At 42.4% G+C, this 15,265-nt stretch overlaps 1 protein-coding gene across 1 annotated transcript; it reads right to left on the reverse strand.

The window, feature by feature from the left end:
- Nucleotides 1-753: 753 nt before the first annotated feature.
- On the reverse strand, nt 754-14,857 carry TMEM273 (transmembrane protein 273). Its single transcript, XM_036385647.2, is given in 6 exon segments — nt 754-759; nt 1,492-1,567; nt 8,270-8,294; nt 8,809-8,919; nt 9,640-9,693; nt 14,764-14,857. Coding segments are annotated over 6 exon segments (366 nt in total).
- Nucleotides 14,858-15,265: the final 408 nt, after the last annotated feature.

Consider the following 15,265-nt stretch of genomic DNA (forward strand, 5'->3'; position numbering starts at 1 on the left):
TAATGCTACAACATAAAGCTCTGCCTGTGAAATATTGGGATATTACTTAATTAAGTTGGGCATGCCATGTACCTGAGGCCCCCAAGCCTTGAAATTCTGCTGGGTTTCCTGAGAGAAGCTGTAGGAATAGCAGAGGATGCTGGCCAAGAGTTTCCAAAGCTCCCACAGCTGACAAATCACTAACACCTACAAAAGACCTCAGTTCTAGATTTAAAAAATTAAAACTTTAAATGATTGAAATTTTTTTTACTAACACAAAAAAATGTATTATTTCCTGAAATAAATGAGAAGCCTTATTTTGTTCTAACCTCAAATGAATGATTTTTCAAATTATCAAGTTACTTATCTTGAAATATGGGTGTGACCATGAATTCTGCTGCTGAATTATATTGCCACTTTTCTGATTATCTGGTATTTCACTGACTTTACAAATCAATCATATACTTATCACTGAATAAAGAGGATCTATTAGCGAACAGAGCTCATCTATTTTATTTTCCTCACACATCTCCTACATAGACATGCTAAGGGGGATTGCAGGCCTTTTGGGCGCAGGTGATTGAAGTTAGGAGCACTATAAGCTCTTCCTGTAAACAATCAATCAGCCTTTCAACTAAAGAACAAAGAAAAGGATTGGTATTGGTAGGATTCCTGCCTGTGCACAAGAGACTTCTATTGATCCTCAGACCAGGTAACTGTTGATTGCAAAAGGGTTATTGATCTCTTGTACTTTGGTTTCTTATTGTATTGCTGTCATCTCTGAAAAGAAAGAAAAATTGCAGGTTAACAATAACTCTCTGGCTTTGGTTTTACCTGGATTATACCAGGTAAAACATCATTGTAAAAGCTGAGCTGGGAGATACTCAGATAAAAATCACAGGAATTCTAGAAAATTATCAATGGAGATGCTTGAGTTACATTAATGAAGTTCCTTTCACTTAACTTTCTTTTTAGTAGATGTTCCTTTGTACCTTTGGAGGCATCTGTTTTTCCTAAGTGAATTAACAGAACAAATTCATGCTTGTGGCTGTTGTGGTGACTTCCAGGTGTCCTTGTCACTGCCAAGCAGGAATCCACTATCAGCAAGCCATGCATTTTTGGGTAGCATCCCAGGGCTCCCTGAATTGCAGACACTGGATTATTTTCATTTGGGGTGCTTCCCACTATTGCCTTTTCACAGGGTGGGGAGCAGCTGAGCAGCAGCACCTGGGTCCTTTTGTGGCTGCATTTTCCCAGGAGTTTATTACCTGGAGTGGCTGCTGCTGTGGGGCAGCTGCACAGGGCAGCCAGCCTTGCGGTGTGCCTGTGCCAGGGAGCTCCAGGTGAGCACTGGGAAGCTGTGGCACGGCACAGTTAAATTACCTGCCTCAGCCCATGCACAGTGCCCAGCACATCTGGGCTCTCTGTAACCCAGGGTAACCCCACAGCCTTTATTGCTGTGCACCTTCCCCTAGGTGGATGTGCCTCTACTGCTTTGGGTCTGCCCAGTACTGCCACTCCACCTCCCTGTGCCACCAGCACCACTTCCCCCAGGACGTACCTGTTTTGGCTTGATCCTGTGTTTGACCTGCAAAGTGTAAAGAGTGAGCTATTAATTGTGACTTCCAGAGCCATAATCAAAGGTGAGAATTCAAATGAGTAACACATTAGAGTTGCCGAAATGCGGGAACTTTTTTATTTTTTTCTTCACTGCTCTAAATCTTTTATTCAGTTTTGCTCCATCTAGTGTCAGTGCTTGGGAAAGCGATCTTGTCTTGCAGCCCTCGATTATGTTAAATGTCATGACACCACAAGGATTGGAAATCAGTGATTCTTTTTTCATAAGGCTAGTGTGAACTTGTGTGCAGAAATTAAATGTGATCCCCAGAAACCAGTGAGCTGGAATATGCAGGAGCTCTAATTCGATGCTGTTCCTGTCTGACTAACACCTGGCACTCTTGTCTCTTGCGTCAAGAGGCCTTGATTTGTGTTGGTTTTAAGCTGTCCTTTAGCTGTCATAGCAGCTTTCATTCCTGGCTAATCCCTTGTTGTCACTTCTCTGACAAGCCCTAGGCAACACAAAGCTACTCAGTTTGTTTGGCAGACTGGTGCTGCCAGGGAGCAGGAGGCTCTTTGCTCGGTGGCATCTAATATTTGGGTTACCCTGGGTGCCTGCTGACAGGGGTGAAGAGGGTGCTCTTCCAGAAACATTTCGCCTTTTTTTTTTTTTTTTGTATTCACACTTGCAGCCGCTCTAGGGAAGGGTGGAATTACTCGTTCAGTGCTGGAATCATTTGCACCAGCAAGTTTGCCAGCAGCAACCACGATGGCTGTGGAAGGAATTGCCTCTGACAGGTGTCTGAATATTACCAGGAAAGCATCCTCCTGACTCAGCAGGTTTGGCACCAACTCTTACAATCAAATTATTTAGAGCTGTTCAAGACTAGCCTCAAACAGTTGTGCAGAGGGGTAGGAAGGAGTAAGGATTCTTCCCTGTTTGGCAGCTGTGAAAAGGTCAACCACAAAGGCAGTCCCCACATCCAAGAGGAGAACAGACACCCTGGGCCAGGTGCCCTCCCAGGGAATGTGGAGGGTGGCCAGAGGAGCAAAAAATAGCCAGAAGTGTGGCTCTGCCCATCAGGTTCATAGCTGGCATCAGTGAGGTATGCTGTATCATTGAAATGGGTTTAATGAATTAATCTCACCCTAGAAGTTTGTGCCATACATACGTGTGTATTGTGCATATATATATATATATATATATAAAACCTGTCTTTCAGGGACTGTTTGTGTCTGTATTCCCTCAATCCAGGAATGGTGCTAAGGGAGCTGAAGCCTACAGAGTGTCTTACTGCTGCTTTTTAAAGCCTGCTGTCCCTAGCATAGTGCAAAGCTTAACGTCCTTGATTTTGAAGTGTGTGATAAAAAGATTAATTTCATTTTATGGAAAGGGTAACCTGAGCCAGGGACTTGTCCAAGGTTGTTCAGAAGAGCAAGTTCAGCTAGACAGGGCAGTGACAGGAGTAGGAAGAAAAAACAGTTTATTACTCTAGTCACTGGTGACTATTGCCTCAACACAGAATGGGTATTGACATTTTGTTTATGCAAATATATATGTACAAGGAGTTGAGACAGCCATTTCTGCTGAGATTATTTGCCCATTTTTAAACATTTGCACACAAATGGAGTTATTTAGATCATCTCTACTTGTCCTTATATTTATTTGCAATAGCATGCATTATTATGGCATCTGTGAAGCTTTAAATATTTTCCATTAAACTCAATTCCCAGGATGCATGCTAGGAAGCCTAAAGCAGTGAATACAGCCTTCTGCCTATCAACACCCACTAATCCCTACAGTGCTGAGCAAGGAATTGGGCCTGTGCTGCTGTATCAACAGGGCCACACTCGTCTTGTGCAGGTGCTATCTACCCAGGGAAGTGCAAATGTTCTCCTGCCTAAGAGGACTGGAGCCCTCCAAGCTGTCTTCCACTCCCATTCTCGTGTCAGTTCTTCACTACTGGCTGTAGGCCACAGTGGCAATGTGAAGAGAGGCTCTGTAGTCAAAACAGACCTCACAAGAATAATTTGTGACTGATTTTGCAAGGCTTATTTGGATCATTGAAGAAGTTAAGTGTCGTTGCTCACTCTGTTTTTGCTTCAATGTAAACCAGTGATAACTTCTGAAAACTTTGTTGACATGATGATTGAATTGTATATAGAATATCCTCCTTGTCAGAATGAAAGACCTTGTGAAGGTCTGCTTGGGAAACCAAGAGTGGCAAGTGAAAGAACAGCTTAGGGCACCACTGAGGGATGTTAAGAGAATCCATTCAGAGGTGTCAAGGATTCTGCTGAGTCTACATGACTGGTCTGCTGCAGATCCAAGAAGATCAAACTGATTGCATAGTTTAAAATATTCCTGGGAGAGGAAAAGAAAAAGTAGGCTTGTTTTAGGAGAGTAAGGATAGATGCAGGGAACTTGCTGCCAGGCTGTGGGCTGAACTTACAGTGTTACCTGTGAATTGCTGGCACAGTATCTGAGGGGCTGCAGTGCATTTCAGTGCCCAGCATCCTGGGAAACCTGTGCTCTCCATATTGACCCTTTCCCCTTGTGCACCACCCTTCCAGTGACACTCTCAGCCAAGGCCAAAGTCTTTTTTTTTCAATTTTTATTTACTTAGGGATTTTGGTTTGTAAATTTTGGAACCATTTTCCAAAGGACTCCCATATGGTTTTTTCAAGTACCCACTCTAGCATTAAAACTTATTCTCCAGTTAAGTTTATTTGTGAGCTCAGACTCCAGTGACTAGACAGACAGTGTCTTCCATATGCAGGTGATGGGACTCATGAGTGTGTTTTTGGCTTCCCGCTTGTTAAACAATGCATTCTGCAATTCACAGTGCTATAGATCAATTTTGGATCAGATAGAACTCTTCTCATCTCCAAAACAAGATGTTTGTCTTTCTATCTGACTTCAAACCTGTTTGAAGGATATGATATTTTTAGATCAGATCATGTTCACTGTCCCTGCCTGTCAGGCTACAGACCTGAACATGACAAAATGCTAGGAAAAAGACTCCTGGTTCAGATGTTTAGGCTGCCACAGTTCTGGTAGTTGGAAGAAACTGCAGCTCAACATTGAAACCTGCACATGACTGCCGAAACCTTGTCTTTTCCGTGCCATCTATCTGTGATGTTTATATTTGCAAAGTGGACAATTTCACTTCCTATGCAATGTCTGGCATTGTTTTTAATGAATTTTAGAACATATTCGAGGTTTTAAAGTACATTTACATGCCAAGACCTGCTCCGTTCACCTAAAGAATACTACAATTCTCAAAAGTATTCTGTGTTTCTCAAGCACAGTCTAGCAAAGGAGAGAGAAGTTGGTCCTTTAGAAGTCAGGAGGGAAAATATAAGAGAATATTTAGATGAGGCTTTGGATAGGAAAAGAAAATCACCAATACGCTTGGCAAGCTCCTCCTCTCTTCCATAAAACATCAGAAGAACTTGTGTATTGCATTTAGAACCTGATTTTCTACTGAATGATTTACATGGAGTCCTGTAGAACCCAGTGAATGGCACGGGGAATTCTGTGTGTGCTGTTGCCCAGGATGTGTTGACAAAAGATTCATTTGTGGCAGGTTTAAAATATGTACCTTTTCTTTTTTAGTAAACATTCTCTGTCTCTCCACCCTTCTCCTTGTCTCTGTATGTCTCTTTCTTTGTCTCCTGTCAAAATAAATCTGGCTGACATGCACTGTAGTTAACTCAAAATATTGCCAGCATTAAATGTGCCCAGACATTTTTATGAATACATTAAACTTGCATGAAATTTTTAGGCATTATAATTTACCAAGCTTACACCAAGATGGCATTTGATACTGACATGAGCTATTAATTAAAAAAGAGGACGTTAAATAATTGTCAGTTGACATATAAATTGCTGTTTTGTTGGCTGACAGAATCTTGCCTCAAGCCTTTTCCTTCTCAAGTGTTAGTAAATATCCCATTGAGTTTAAGGGCAACCCATTGTGAATTGATTGTTTAAATCTTAATGTTATGTACCTGACTAAATAAAGTGGTAAATTCTGTTAATTATTTCACAATGAGCTGTCAGTGGCGTGTGGGTATTGAAACACTTGTGTTTTAAGTGTTTTGGAAATTATCGAGGGGGATGCATTCAAATACTTCCTGATTTTAGTGAAAATTGTTCTTGGAAGGGTTCAGTACCAGCTAATTGGGGTTCTGACACAGAGGATGATTATCTGCATCAAGACCTTCAGCTGCTATGAGGCTGAGCAACTCCACTGGCTATGGAAGTGCAGTGCTGGGTGATGCCCGCTCAGAGTAGTTCCCAGCTAGGGAAATATTGAGTGGCTGGTGGCATTTGTAGGAATAATGATAATGTAAAATTTAAAACAAAATTTGGCTGAAGGTGAATTTGGTTGAGTGTTCTATCAGTTGGATTAAATATTTTTTTCCAGAACAAGCACTAATAATCACCCCTGGTCAAGCAGAAAATGAAGCTGTTTGCAGAAGATTTGCCAGTTCTCCTCTCCAGTCCTAAAGGGATGGTGTCTCTTAACACTGAACAGGCTCCAGGTTGCCTTTCCCTGAGGGATTCAGGATGGCTATATGGTTGGTTGGAATAAATCAGGTGATTTCAGATAATAGACTTCACTTTATCAGAGCATTTTCTAGGACTAGGACTGGTCTAAAATTCCATTAATTAGAATTCCCTAGGGAACTGAAGCAAGTAAGCAAAATCAACTTAGACCTAATTATCATATGTGTCTCTGGTGACCTAAATAAATCCTACTAAGTATTAGTTTATTAGGAACATTTTTAAATGTTTATATAGCTCTGGTAGTATTTTTACTACCAGAGGTTTCCTCAAAACCAGTAGAAGACTATTCTGTTTCCACAGATTATTACCAGCATTATACAATCCCAGAGAGTAATATGTAAATGCCTTGAGGCGAATGAGAACAAAGATTTGCTAGTAAATTACTGATTAGTACAGCAGAATTGAGTACACTTCTTAATAAGTGACAGTGGATTTCTAAGTTTTTTTCTACTTAGCCATAAAAGTGTTATCTTTAACATAAATAGTTTTTCCCCAAAATATTGTGGAATTAGAGTCTGTCTCGCTGGTCAGTGTCAGTGGCTCTAAGGCAAAACATTTCTGTATTGTGTCACACTTCCAGCCTTAAGACCAGAATTTTGTCATGAAACTGGAAATTTCACTCTACCTTTTAGCAAATGCCTGTAGACTGGGATAAGGAAACATCAAAGAGGTCAATGTAAGGTCACCATTAAAGATGTTAAATTTTGCTGCCACCACAAAGTCAGCCACTTCCCCTAGAAAGATCAGAGGATGATGTAATAAATGTTCAGACTGTCTCTGAAGGAAAATATGGCACATAATAAACAGCAAAGAGAGCTAGAGAAGTCCAGTGTGGAACAGTTCATAGATCATCCTGTCTGCATTTCACCCAGGCAATAAATCTACCACTGCCTTCTGTGTTTCTTGTCTTTGTCCCTCTCATCCCTTTATTCTCTTTTCTCTTGACTCTGGTCTCTGGCTTTTCTGTTCTGACTTAGCTCTTCCTTATGACTTTCCCATTAATTGCTCTGTCTACACTGCCCTGAAAGCATCATAAAGTTTACCAGGTATTCTATGTTTGTTCTTCTGACTTTATCATAGCCCTAATCTATTTCAGGCTAATGCACAGAAATTGCCGGAGTCTTGTCAGGGAATGGTGTATTACTAAAAAAGGAAACATTTTGTGCCAGTTACACTGAAAGAGTGTCTCCCTGGGAAAACAACACGTGCTGCAGGACTGGGGCCCTTCTCTATCAGGCACACAAAACATTGAAGCTGCTCCTGCAAAGGCTGTCCTTGCTTTGGTCTTTAATTCAGTGTTTAATTCAGTGTTTACATATGCTGTGCTCTCTTTATGAGGAATGGCTGTGGTGGGGACAGTCTTCTATCCAGCTCTCTGAGAGAGGCCAAAAGCCATTTCTGAAATCATAGAGTACAGCTGTTGTCTACCTTTGATGAGAATGCTCGTTAGTTGATGTTTGGGGGTTTTTAGTCACTTATAAAATGTCTCAGAGGGACACAAAAAAGTGTCCACATCTGTAGGATACATCTGTAACATGTGTAACATCTGTAGGTTACCATGAGCCACCGGAGCTTGCAGTCCAGAGCCTCTGCTCCTGTACACCCCTTCCCCACTGCCTGTCCTTGGGGGAGATGCAGAGTGGCCATTGCCCAAGAAGGCTGGCACTGCCCTCCTGCTGGTGAGCTGGTCAGGTGCTCAGACCCTAAAATGGCCTTACTCTTTCTGGGTAAGGGGGAGGAAGGTGAAGAGCAGAGAGGCATCCCTCCCAGCAGGAATGGTCACTGCGTGACGCTGACTTGTAAGTGTGAAGGGAGTTTTCAGAACTGAGGTGCAGACAGAGTAACCTTAGAAGGTTACCCAGAGTTTGCTGTTATTATTCATGGTACAAACAAACAAAAAAAAAGAAGTTTCATCACAAGTGTTTGAAGGATTTTCATTTTAAAAAGAATGTCTGCTGGGTTTTCTTGTGTATTTCTGAAATGTTGAGAAGTTGTTAAAAGAACATTCCTTTTTCCATGCATACTCACTAGATATCGCAGTCCTCTAGGGGCTTACCATGTGTGTTATGTGCAATCATTCCAGCATGGGGAAGCATCATGCATAATGAGAGAGAGAAATTAGAAGTTGTGCATAACAGAAAACACAGTGACTCTTACCTTCTATCCATTTTGCCATCTGACTCTAAAGTGAGAAGAGGAAAATGTGGTTAGTCAAGAAACAAGGAACAGAGTGGTGATAGGCCTCCACAGAATTTGTGAGGAGGCAACCAGGAGTACATAGTTACAGCTGGTAAAGATCCAGCCATCCTTTCTGAGGCAAAACTCTTTGATATTAGTTGAGTCATGCAACTTTCCTAAAGCCCTTCTTGATTCTTCCCGCTGGAATATCTCATGACAGGTTTCTCAGACCTGTGTCTTAGCTAATACTTTGTCTGGTTTGAGTTAGGTTGTAGCATATCCCCAGGGTATGATGAGAAACAACTTTGAGGCTAAAGAGTAGACTTGGTTATAGTGAAATGTAAGTCTGCAGTTCTAGGCAGTCCAGCAATTCAGACACTTTTAAATTAGTTCTTCACAGGAATGCCAGAGCTGTTGTAAATACACAATTGCTAACACTGAAGCTCAGATCTGCTGTATCAGAAGATGAGGAGAGCTAGAGGTCTATGGAAAAGGGATCAGGAGTATTTTTTTCTTACCTCCAAAGACACTGTCAATCTCTTTGGCTTTGATCATGCATATTATTACTGCCAGAAAACCAAGTGCTAGAACTGCTCCCAGAGTAACTCCTATAATAACATATGTGTAATCTGCAAATAGTGAAAACAACTCAGTGAGTATACACCTTTAAATAATAAATAAATTTTTTGAGTTTCAGATGTAACACATCCCTAAAAAGAATGCTAAGCCTGAGTAAGTGGCTGAGGAGAGTCTGAGTCTGTTCTTTAAAATCCCTGCATACAATGAAGCCATGTGAACCTGTGGCTAAGGGGCTCAAGGGTGTTTTATGATAACGAACAACTTCAGCTTTTGGTGTGTGCAGGTCTCAGCTGAGTTTTAGAGCCAGGGCTTTACTTTTACCCCAAAAGCAAAATCCCCCATCCACGCTCCTTTGCCAATCTGCATCCTTCCAAACTGTTATTGCTGCTTCCAGATATGCACATGCACATATCCACCTCCCAGTCCTGATCCTCCTGCCTTGCCCAGCTGCTCTGCCTCTGTAAGTCTTTGCTGGGAGGAAGGAGAATTTGAAAGTGTAAACTGTGTGTGATTTGGCATCACTGTGTGTACACAAGGGTAGTATGTCAAGCAGGGGGTACCTGTGTTCAGGATCTGAGTCCCACACTCTGTCCTCATACACGTGATTTAAAGAGTCAGTCACATGGCAGGACTCTGCAGCATAGGCAATTACAAACTCACAATGTTTATTTTCTACACCTAAAAAGTATATGAAGTCTTCTAAGGACATTCAGTTTTGTTATTTTGCCTCTAACTTCCTGTCTGGAAGTGAAAATCCCACCATGACTCACCTATTTCCTCCTCCCATGGGTTTCCAGAAGCATGTACCTTTGCTCTCCAAAAATCTGGAATGGAAATATTTTAGCCTGTTAGGACATTGAGCAGAATTCCATTTCTGGCTTTTTCCAAGGGGATACTTGATTCTAATAAATCCTAGGATAGAATCTGAGCCTTCCTGCAGTAGTGAAATGTTATCAGTCAAGTTAATGACAGCAGCCTAGAAATGTGGCCACACACACAGAATTGTGCCAGTTTTTGACCAGAAGAGAAAATACAATTCCAAAATTTTGTTGCCTTACAACTGTTTCCATTCCACGATTTTGTCATTGCAAGCCAGAGAGCTCTATGCAAGAGAAGCTGCTTTAAATCAAGGAAAAGATTACAGATGCACTAAAGCTAATAAAACATGCTAATAAGTGAGGATATGGCATAGCCCAACACCCCTATTCCCACAAATCCCAATCCTGCCTGGAGTTCCAGTCTTCAGAATGGGATTTATTGCTGGCAGAGAAGAGTCTTTTCCTCTTGCAAGCAAATTTTGTCATCTGGAAACAAATCTTTCCAGAGGGTTCTACACCAAGTTCCCTGTTCATGAAAAGGACACCTCCCGGCTCTTTCCTACTCCATAAAGCCACTAAGCCACTCTGATGCTCAGAGTGTGCAGGCCCTCAGAATGGAGTGGCTTTGAAGAAAACAATTCATTCCCACATACTTTAGCAAGAAAACAGAATCAACATCTTTTAAAAATGAGAAAAAGAGAGGTCACGTTTAGTTTTAATGTTGCGTGGTTATTATAGGAAATTGTTTAAAATGTACACTTGAATGTTTTTTCTCAGTGCAAGGATATTTCTACCAGGGACTTTTCAAGTAGCTCCAAATGATGTAACTGATGTGCAGCTGCATGAGGTGCTGGGCCATGAGAAGGCTTTAAAGGCAGATATGACTCCTGCATTCTAAACCTGTGTGCTGCTCAACCCCTGCCCCCTGCACGTGCTGCAGGCACAGCACGAGGTCACTGCCAGGGTGACAGTACCAGGGGCACCTGGTGGGGACACAGCTGCCTTGCACACAGCAGCATCTTCTCATTGGCATTCCCCACCATAGCAGGAATTGGGAAGGGAGTATTATCTGGCTGAAACACAAGTAGAATTTCAGTGTCTTAAATGCACTCAGTTTTCCTATTGCTAAAGTGTCCAACATTATAAGTCCCAGCTCCTCCCCTCCATGTTTTGTGGAGAAAGAATTTTATTTTCTTGAGGTTTTGAGGTCTGTACTTTCATTTGTTGTCCAGTAAAATGAATGCTAGAAACATGACTGCTTTTAAGCTTGAAGCTTACATTCCAAAACAAGGCATTTTGGTATCTTTACAGAAATAATCTTGTGTCTGTTTTTCAGACTGCTAAAACTCTTGAGCTGAGTGTGGGCCTGGGGCTTCCAGGGTTATGCCAAAAACCCCTGATATATTGGCTGGCTTACAACAGATTTATTTTTATTTCCTGGTCTTAATCACATTTCTATTCTCAAATTTTAATAAATTACAAATCAAGCTTCAAAAATCTGGAGAAGAGCTTAAAAAAATCTTGAGTTTTCAAGCAAATATGTTTTGGGAACTATAATTCAGAGCTGAAAGTTGTTTGGTTTTTTTTGGCAAACTTTTCTACATAATGAAAATGTCTGGAAACTTATTTTGTGCAAGCAGAAATGTTTTCTCTCCAAAACCTCCATGACACTCAGAGGAGGAGTTGTGAGGGGTAGAGAATCTATGCTTATACTTGTCGCAGACATCTTTTTCACTAAAAATCCTTTCTTTAGGATTTTCCCTTCTGAGGAGCTGTGGCCTCAGAAAAAGAATGTAAACAATGGTTATCTGCTGCTGTGGAATGAAACAGGTGGATTTTTGATTGGGCCATCTTGAATGTTTATAATTAATGGCCAATCAAGACGGGGCTATCTCGGACAGAGTCTGAGAGAGCTGCCTTTTGTTTTTATTCTTCTTATTCTATTCTTAGCTTAGCAAGCTTTGGAGGAAACCTGTCCTTCTATTTCTTTTTAGTATAGTTATAATGTAATATATATATATAATAAAATAATAAATCAAGCCTTCTGAACATGGAGTCAACATTCTCATCTCTTCCCTCATCCAAGAACCCTTGTGAACACTGTCACATACACTGGCTCTACTAAATGACCAGTACCAAAGTTATAAAGATAAGGAAATTTAAAGATAACAAAAAGCTCTAAGGCTACACAGTGGGCACAAAAAGCATAGTTTCTGGTTTTTCCATATTAAGAGCTGGTCTCTTTGCTCTCGCCTGTGATTTTATTTCATTATAAATTTTAAAAAAACACCTTTCTTCCATCCCCTTAATTATTCTTTGTGCTCATATGAAAAATGTTTTAAATTCAAGCATAATAAAAGTGATATTGTATTACTTTTATTATCCTAATGATCATAATACATAGACCTTAATGTATGCTTTCTAATGGAATTAAACCAGTGACAGATTATGTGTTTTATGGCAGAAATAATATTTTACATGGAATATTATATGTAGGTGAGTTTAATATATTGAGATTAAATTATTAGTTTCTTTTTAAAAAGGGAGGGAAATTCCTGAAAACCCACAAGACTAAAGAGAATATTTTCAATTCATTCTTGCAATATGCTTTTAATTAAGGTTTAATATCATTTACTGGATGCTGTTTAAATACCGTTTGCTTTCAAAGGCAGTGTTAGGTGGATTCTATTTGTTTCAGTTTTTTCTTGGGTGGAAATAGGTGGATTAACTAATTCAAATAACCGTTTTTCTGTTTGATCTTGATCTTATCTGCAATTTAGATCTTTTGGGGAGGTACAAAAATCTCCCATTCGGGGGGGTTAGAAATGATGGTTTATACTCTGCAGTGCTGGATTTCTGACTCTATAGAGAGTTCAGACTAACTCTCACGTCTTGAATAAACCCTCTGGACTTGCAGAGTACTTGCTCCTGTGTGGAAGAGCCTAGCAGATGAATTTGATACCCAGGCTTGAGTGACTTGTGGATCATTTTTCAAAGAGCCCCGAAGCCAGTGCCGGTGCTGTTTGCCCTGTGCTGTGTGCTGGCTCGGGCACGGTGTGCAGCTGGCACAGGATGGGGATGTGCCCCCGGCTCTGGCAGCACCAGGAGCCCACTGAGACACCGGGCTGCGCCTCCAGCCGCTGGGGAACACCTTGGTGAGTGCGCCGCTGGCACAGACCGCGGGCTGGATGGGCCCTGCTACAGGTGGGGGCACTGGAGAAAGAGGAACGGAGAACGTGCCGGGGGCAGCTGGGCTGGAGCCGGGTGCCAGCGGGGAAGCTCTCCCTGCCGGCTGCAAACGCTCTGCGACTCCGAGCGTCACTCTGTAACACAGAGTATCTCTCTGCAAGGCGGAGTATCGCTCTGTAACACAGAATACGGCTCTGTAACACAGAGTATCTCTCTGCAAGGCGGAGTATCGCTCTGTAACGCAGAGTATCTCTCTGCAAGCCGGAGTATCTCTCTGCAAGGCGGAGTATCGCTCTGTAACACAGAGTATCTCTCTGCAAGGCGGAGTATCGCTCTGTAACACAGAGCATGGCTCTGTAACGCAGAGTATCTCTCTGCAAGGCGGAGTATCGCTCTGTAACACAGAGTATCTCTCTGCAAGGCGGAGTATCGCTCTGTAACACAGAGTACGGCTCTGCCGCTGCGGTTACCCTCTGCGAGGTGGAGCTGCTGAGCAGGCGATGGAGCTGCAGATAAACTCACTGGGCTGGCCGCCTCCAGGCTGTGATCTCGGTGTGACTCTGGGCAGAGTCAGCTCTCCCCAGGCCTTGCTGCACACAGCTGAGCCAAGCAGAGAGCAGCCTCTGTGTCACACTGCTGCGCCCGGGCTCTCTGCGACACAGCGGTGCCTTGCCCAGAGGTCAGCTCAGCCAGGAAAATGGTGCAGAATGCAATTTGGGCGTAAAATCAGGGAGCAGGAAGAGCTCAATTTCCCCACTGGATTAGGTATTGTAAACCAGCCATAACAGCAATGTGTGCCTCGTCTTTTTAAGTACACAGCATCTGCCTTAGTCCCTTTGCTTGTTACCTCCTGCTTCCACATGACTTTTTTTCTTTTCCTCCAACAACTCATATTTCTCCTCATTGCAACAGATAATGGCTGGTCCAGTGGCTTTGCAGCAGCCAGGACCTCACTGCCATTTGTAATTGAGGCAGCAAATAGGAAAGGAAGCAAATCTCTGGGAGCCCCAGAGGCAGGGTAGAGCACTGCTGCAGACCTGTGGACAGCTTTGCAGAAGGTGAGGCAGGAGCGGGTACCCAGTGGGTGCAAGCGGGAATAACTGGTCTGCATGTCTCAGGTGGGGCAAACTGCTCCTGTGGGGTTCCCCAAGGGTAGATGGTGATTTTCTGTGAACGTCTGCATGAAGCCGGGTAGCATGGGAGGAGCTCATTAGGTAAAAGCTGAGCCTTGCCACCAGAGGGTGGTGCCTGCCCCCTTACCAAGCATCCAGGTAGGGCAATAGCCAATGGAACTGCTGCCAGCCCCCCCTCCCCGTTAGACCACACTGTCCCAGTGTTCCTGCTGAGGCTTCCTAGCCATAAGCCCCACTTCTTGCCTGCACAAAGTGGAGATGAGTAAGAATGAAGTAGGAAACAGGTTGTGAGAAAGCCCTGCTTGGGCCAGCAGGGAGCATTAGAAGCAACGTGAGTCGGGACTCTGGCTGTTCCATAAGGGAGAGATGCAGAGTCCAAAAGCAGCTTGCAGCCAGCATGCACGCAGGTCAGTTTTCCCTCAAACTCTACTGAAGTGCTGTTTCCTGGACAGGGAGAAGGAAACAAAGTGCTAAACAAGGTGCTCAGCAGGTGCACATCTAATCTGCAAAGCTGCAGGCATTTGACTTCACTGTGTCTTCTGGACTGTGCACAGCTGAGCCCTTTGCACCCAGAATAAGAAACCTGACCTAGAAAACTCAGCAAAATATCCCTCTGGCTCAACAAACGTTTTTTTCCAAGAAACAAAATTTTACACAAGATATAGACAATTAAGCTGGGGAACAAATAAGCCCATCAAGCTCAAGAATAAAAGCTCTCAGAAAGAATGGAAAACAAATAAGTTAGATCACTTACGTAGGAGAAGAAATGCTGCTGGTGCTGATATCCAGCTTGTTAGTAAGGGCATTATGAAGTTGTGACAACAGAGTGGTTTCACTCAAGATTTCATGAATTTTGCTCTTCTGCAGTGTCTGAAAAAAAAAAAAGCTAAAGCAGGTCACATGATTATTGAGAAACTACAGTCACATCCTGAGTAGTTAGATTTGCAAACAAAAGTTCCCTTTTTTGGGTTTAAGCTCAATGCATAAACAAACTTGAAAATCTTTTGTAGAAAAGGTGGACAGCCAACAGCACAGCCTAGTTCAACTGAGATTAGAGATTTGCTTTCTAAGGGACCTTTAAACCCTAGCAGTTATTTTTGCATATTGAAAACATGCTATCACAGTGAATTTGTTTCTGCTGAAGTCTTCTGAATCCATGGATAACCAAGTGGATTTTCTGTCTTAGAAGAAGAGTTTTCTGAGGCATTCTCTTTCAGTATTGCTAGCTTTCTTATGAACTCAACTTGAATGCTATC

Source organism: Molothrus ater, chromosome 8 (assembly GCF_012460135.2).
Source record: "Molothrus ater isolate BHLD 08-10-18 breed brown headed cowbird chromosome 8, BPBGC_Mater_1.1, whole genome shotgun sequence".
NCBI classification, from domain to species: Eukaryota; Metazoa; Chordata; class Aves; order Passeriformes; family Icteridae; genus Molothrus; species Molothrus ater.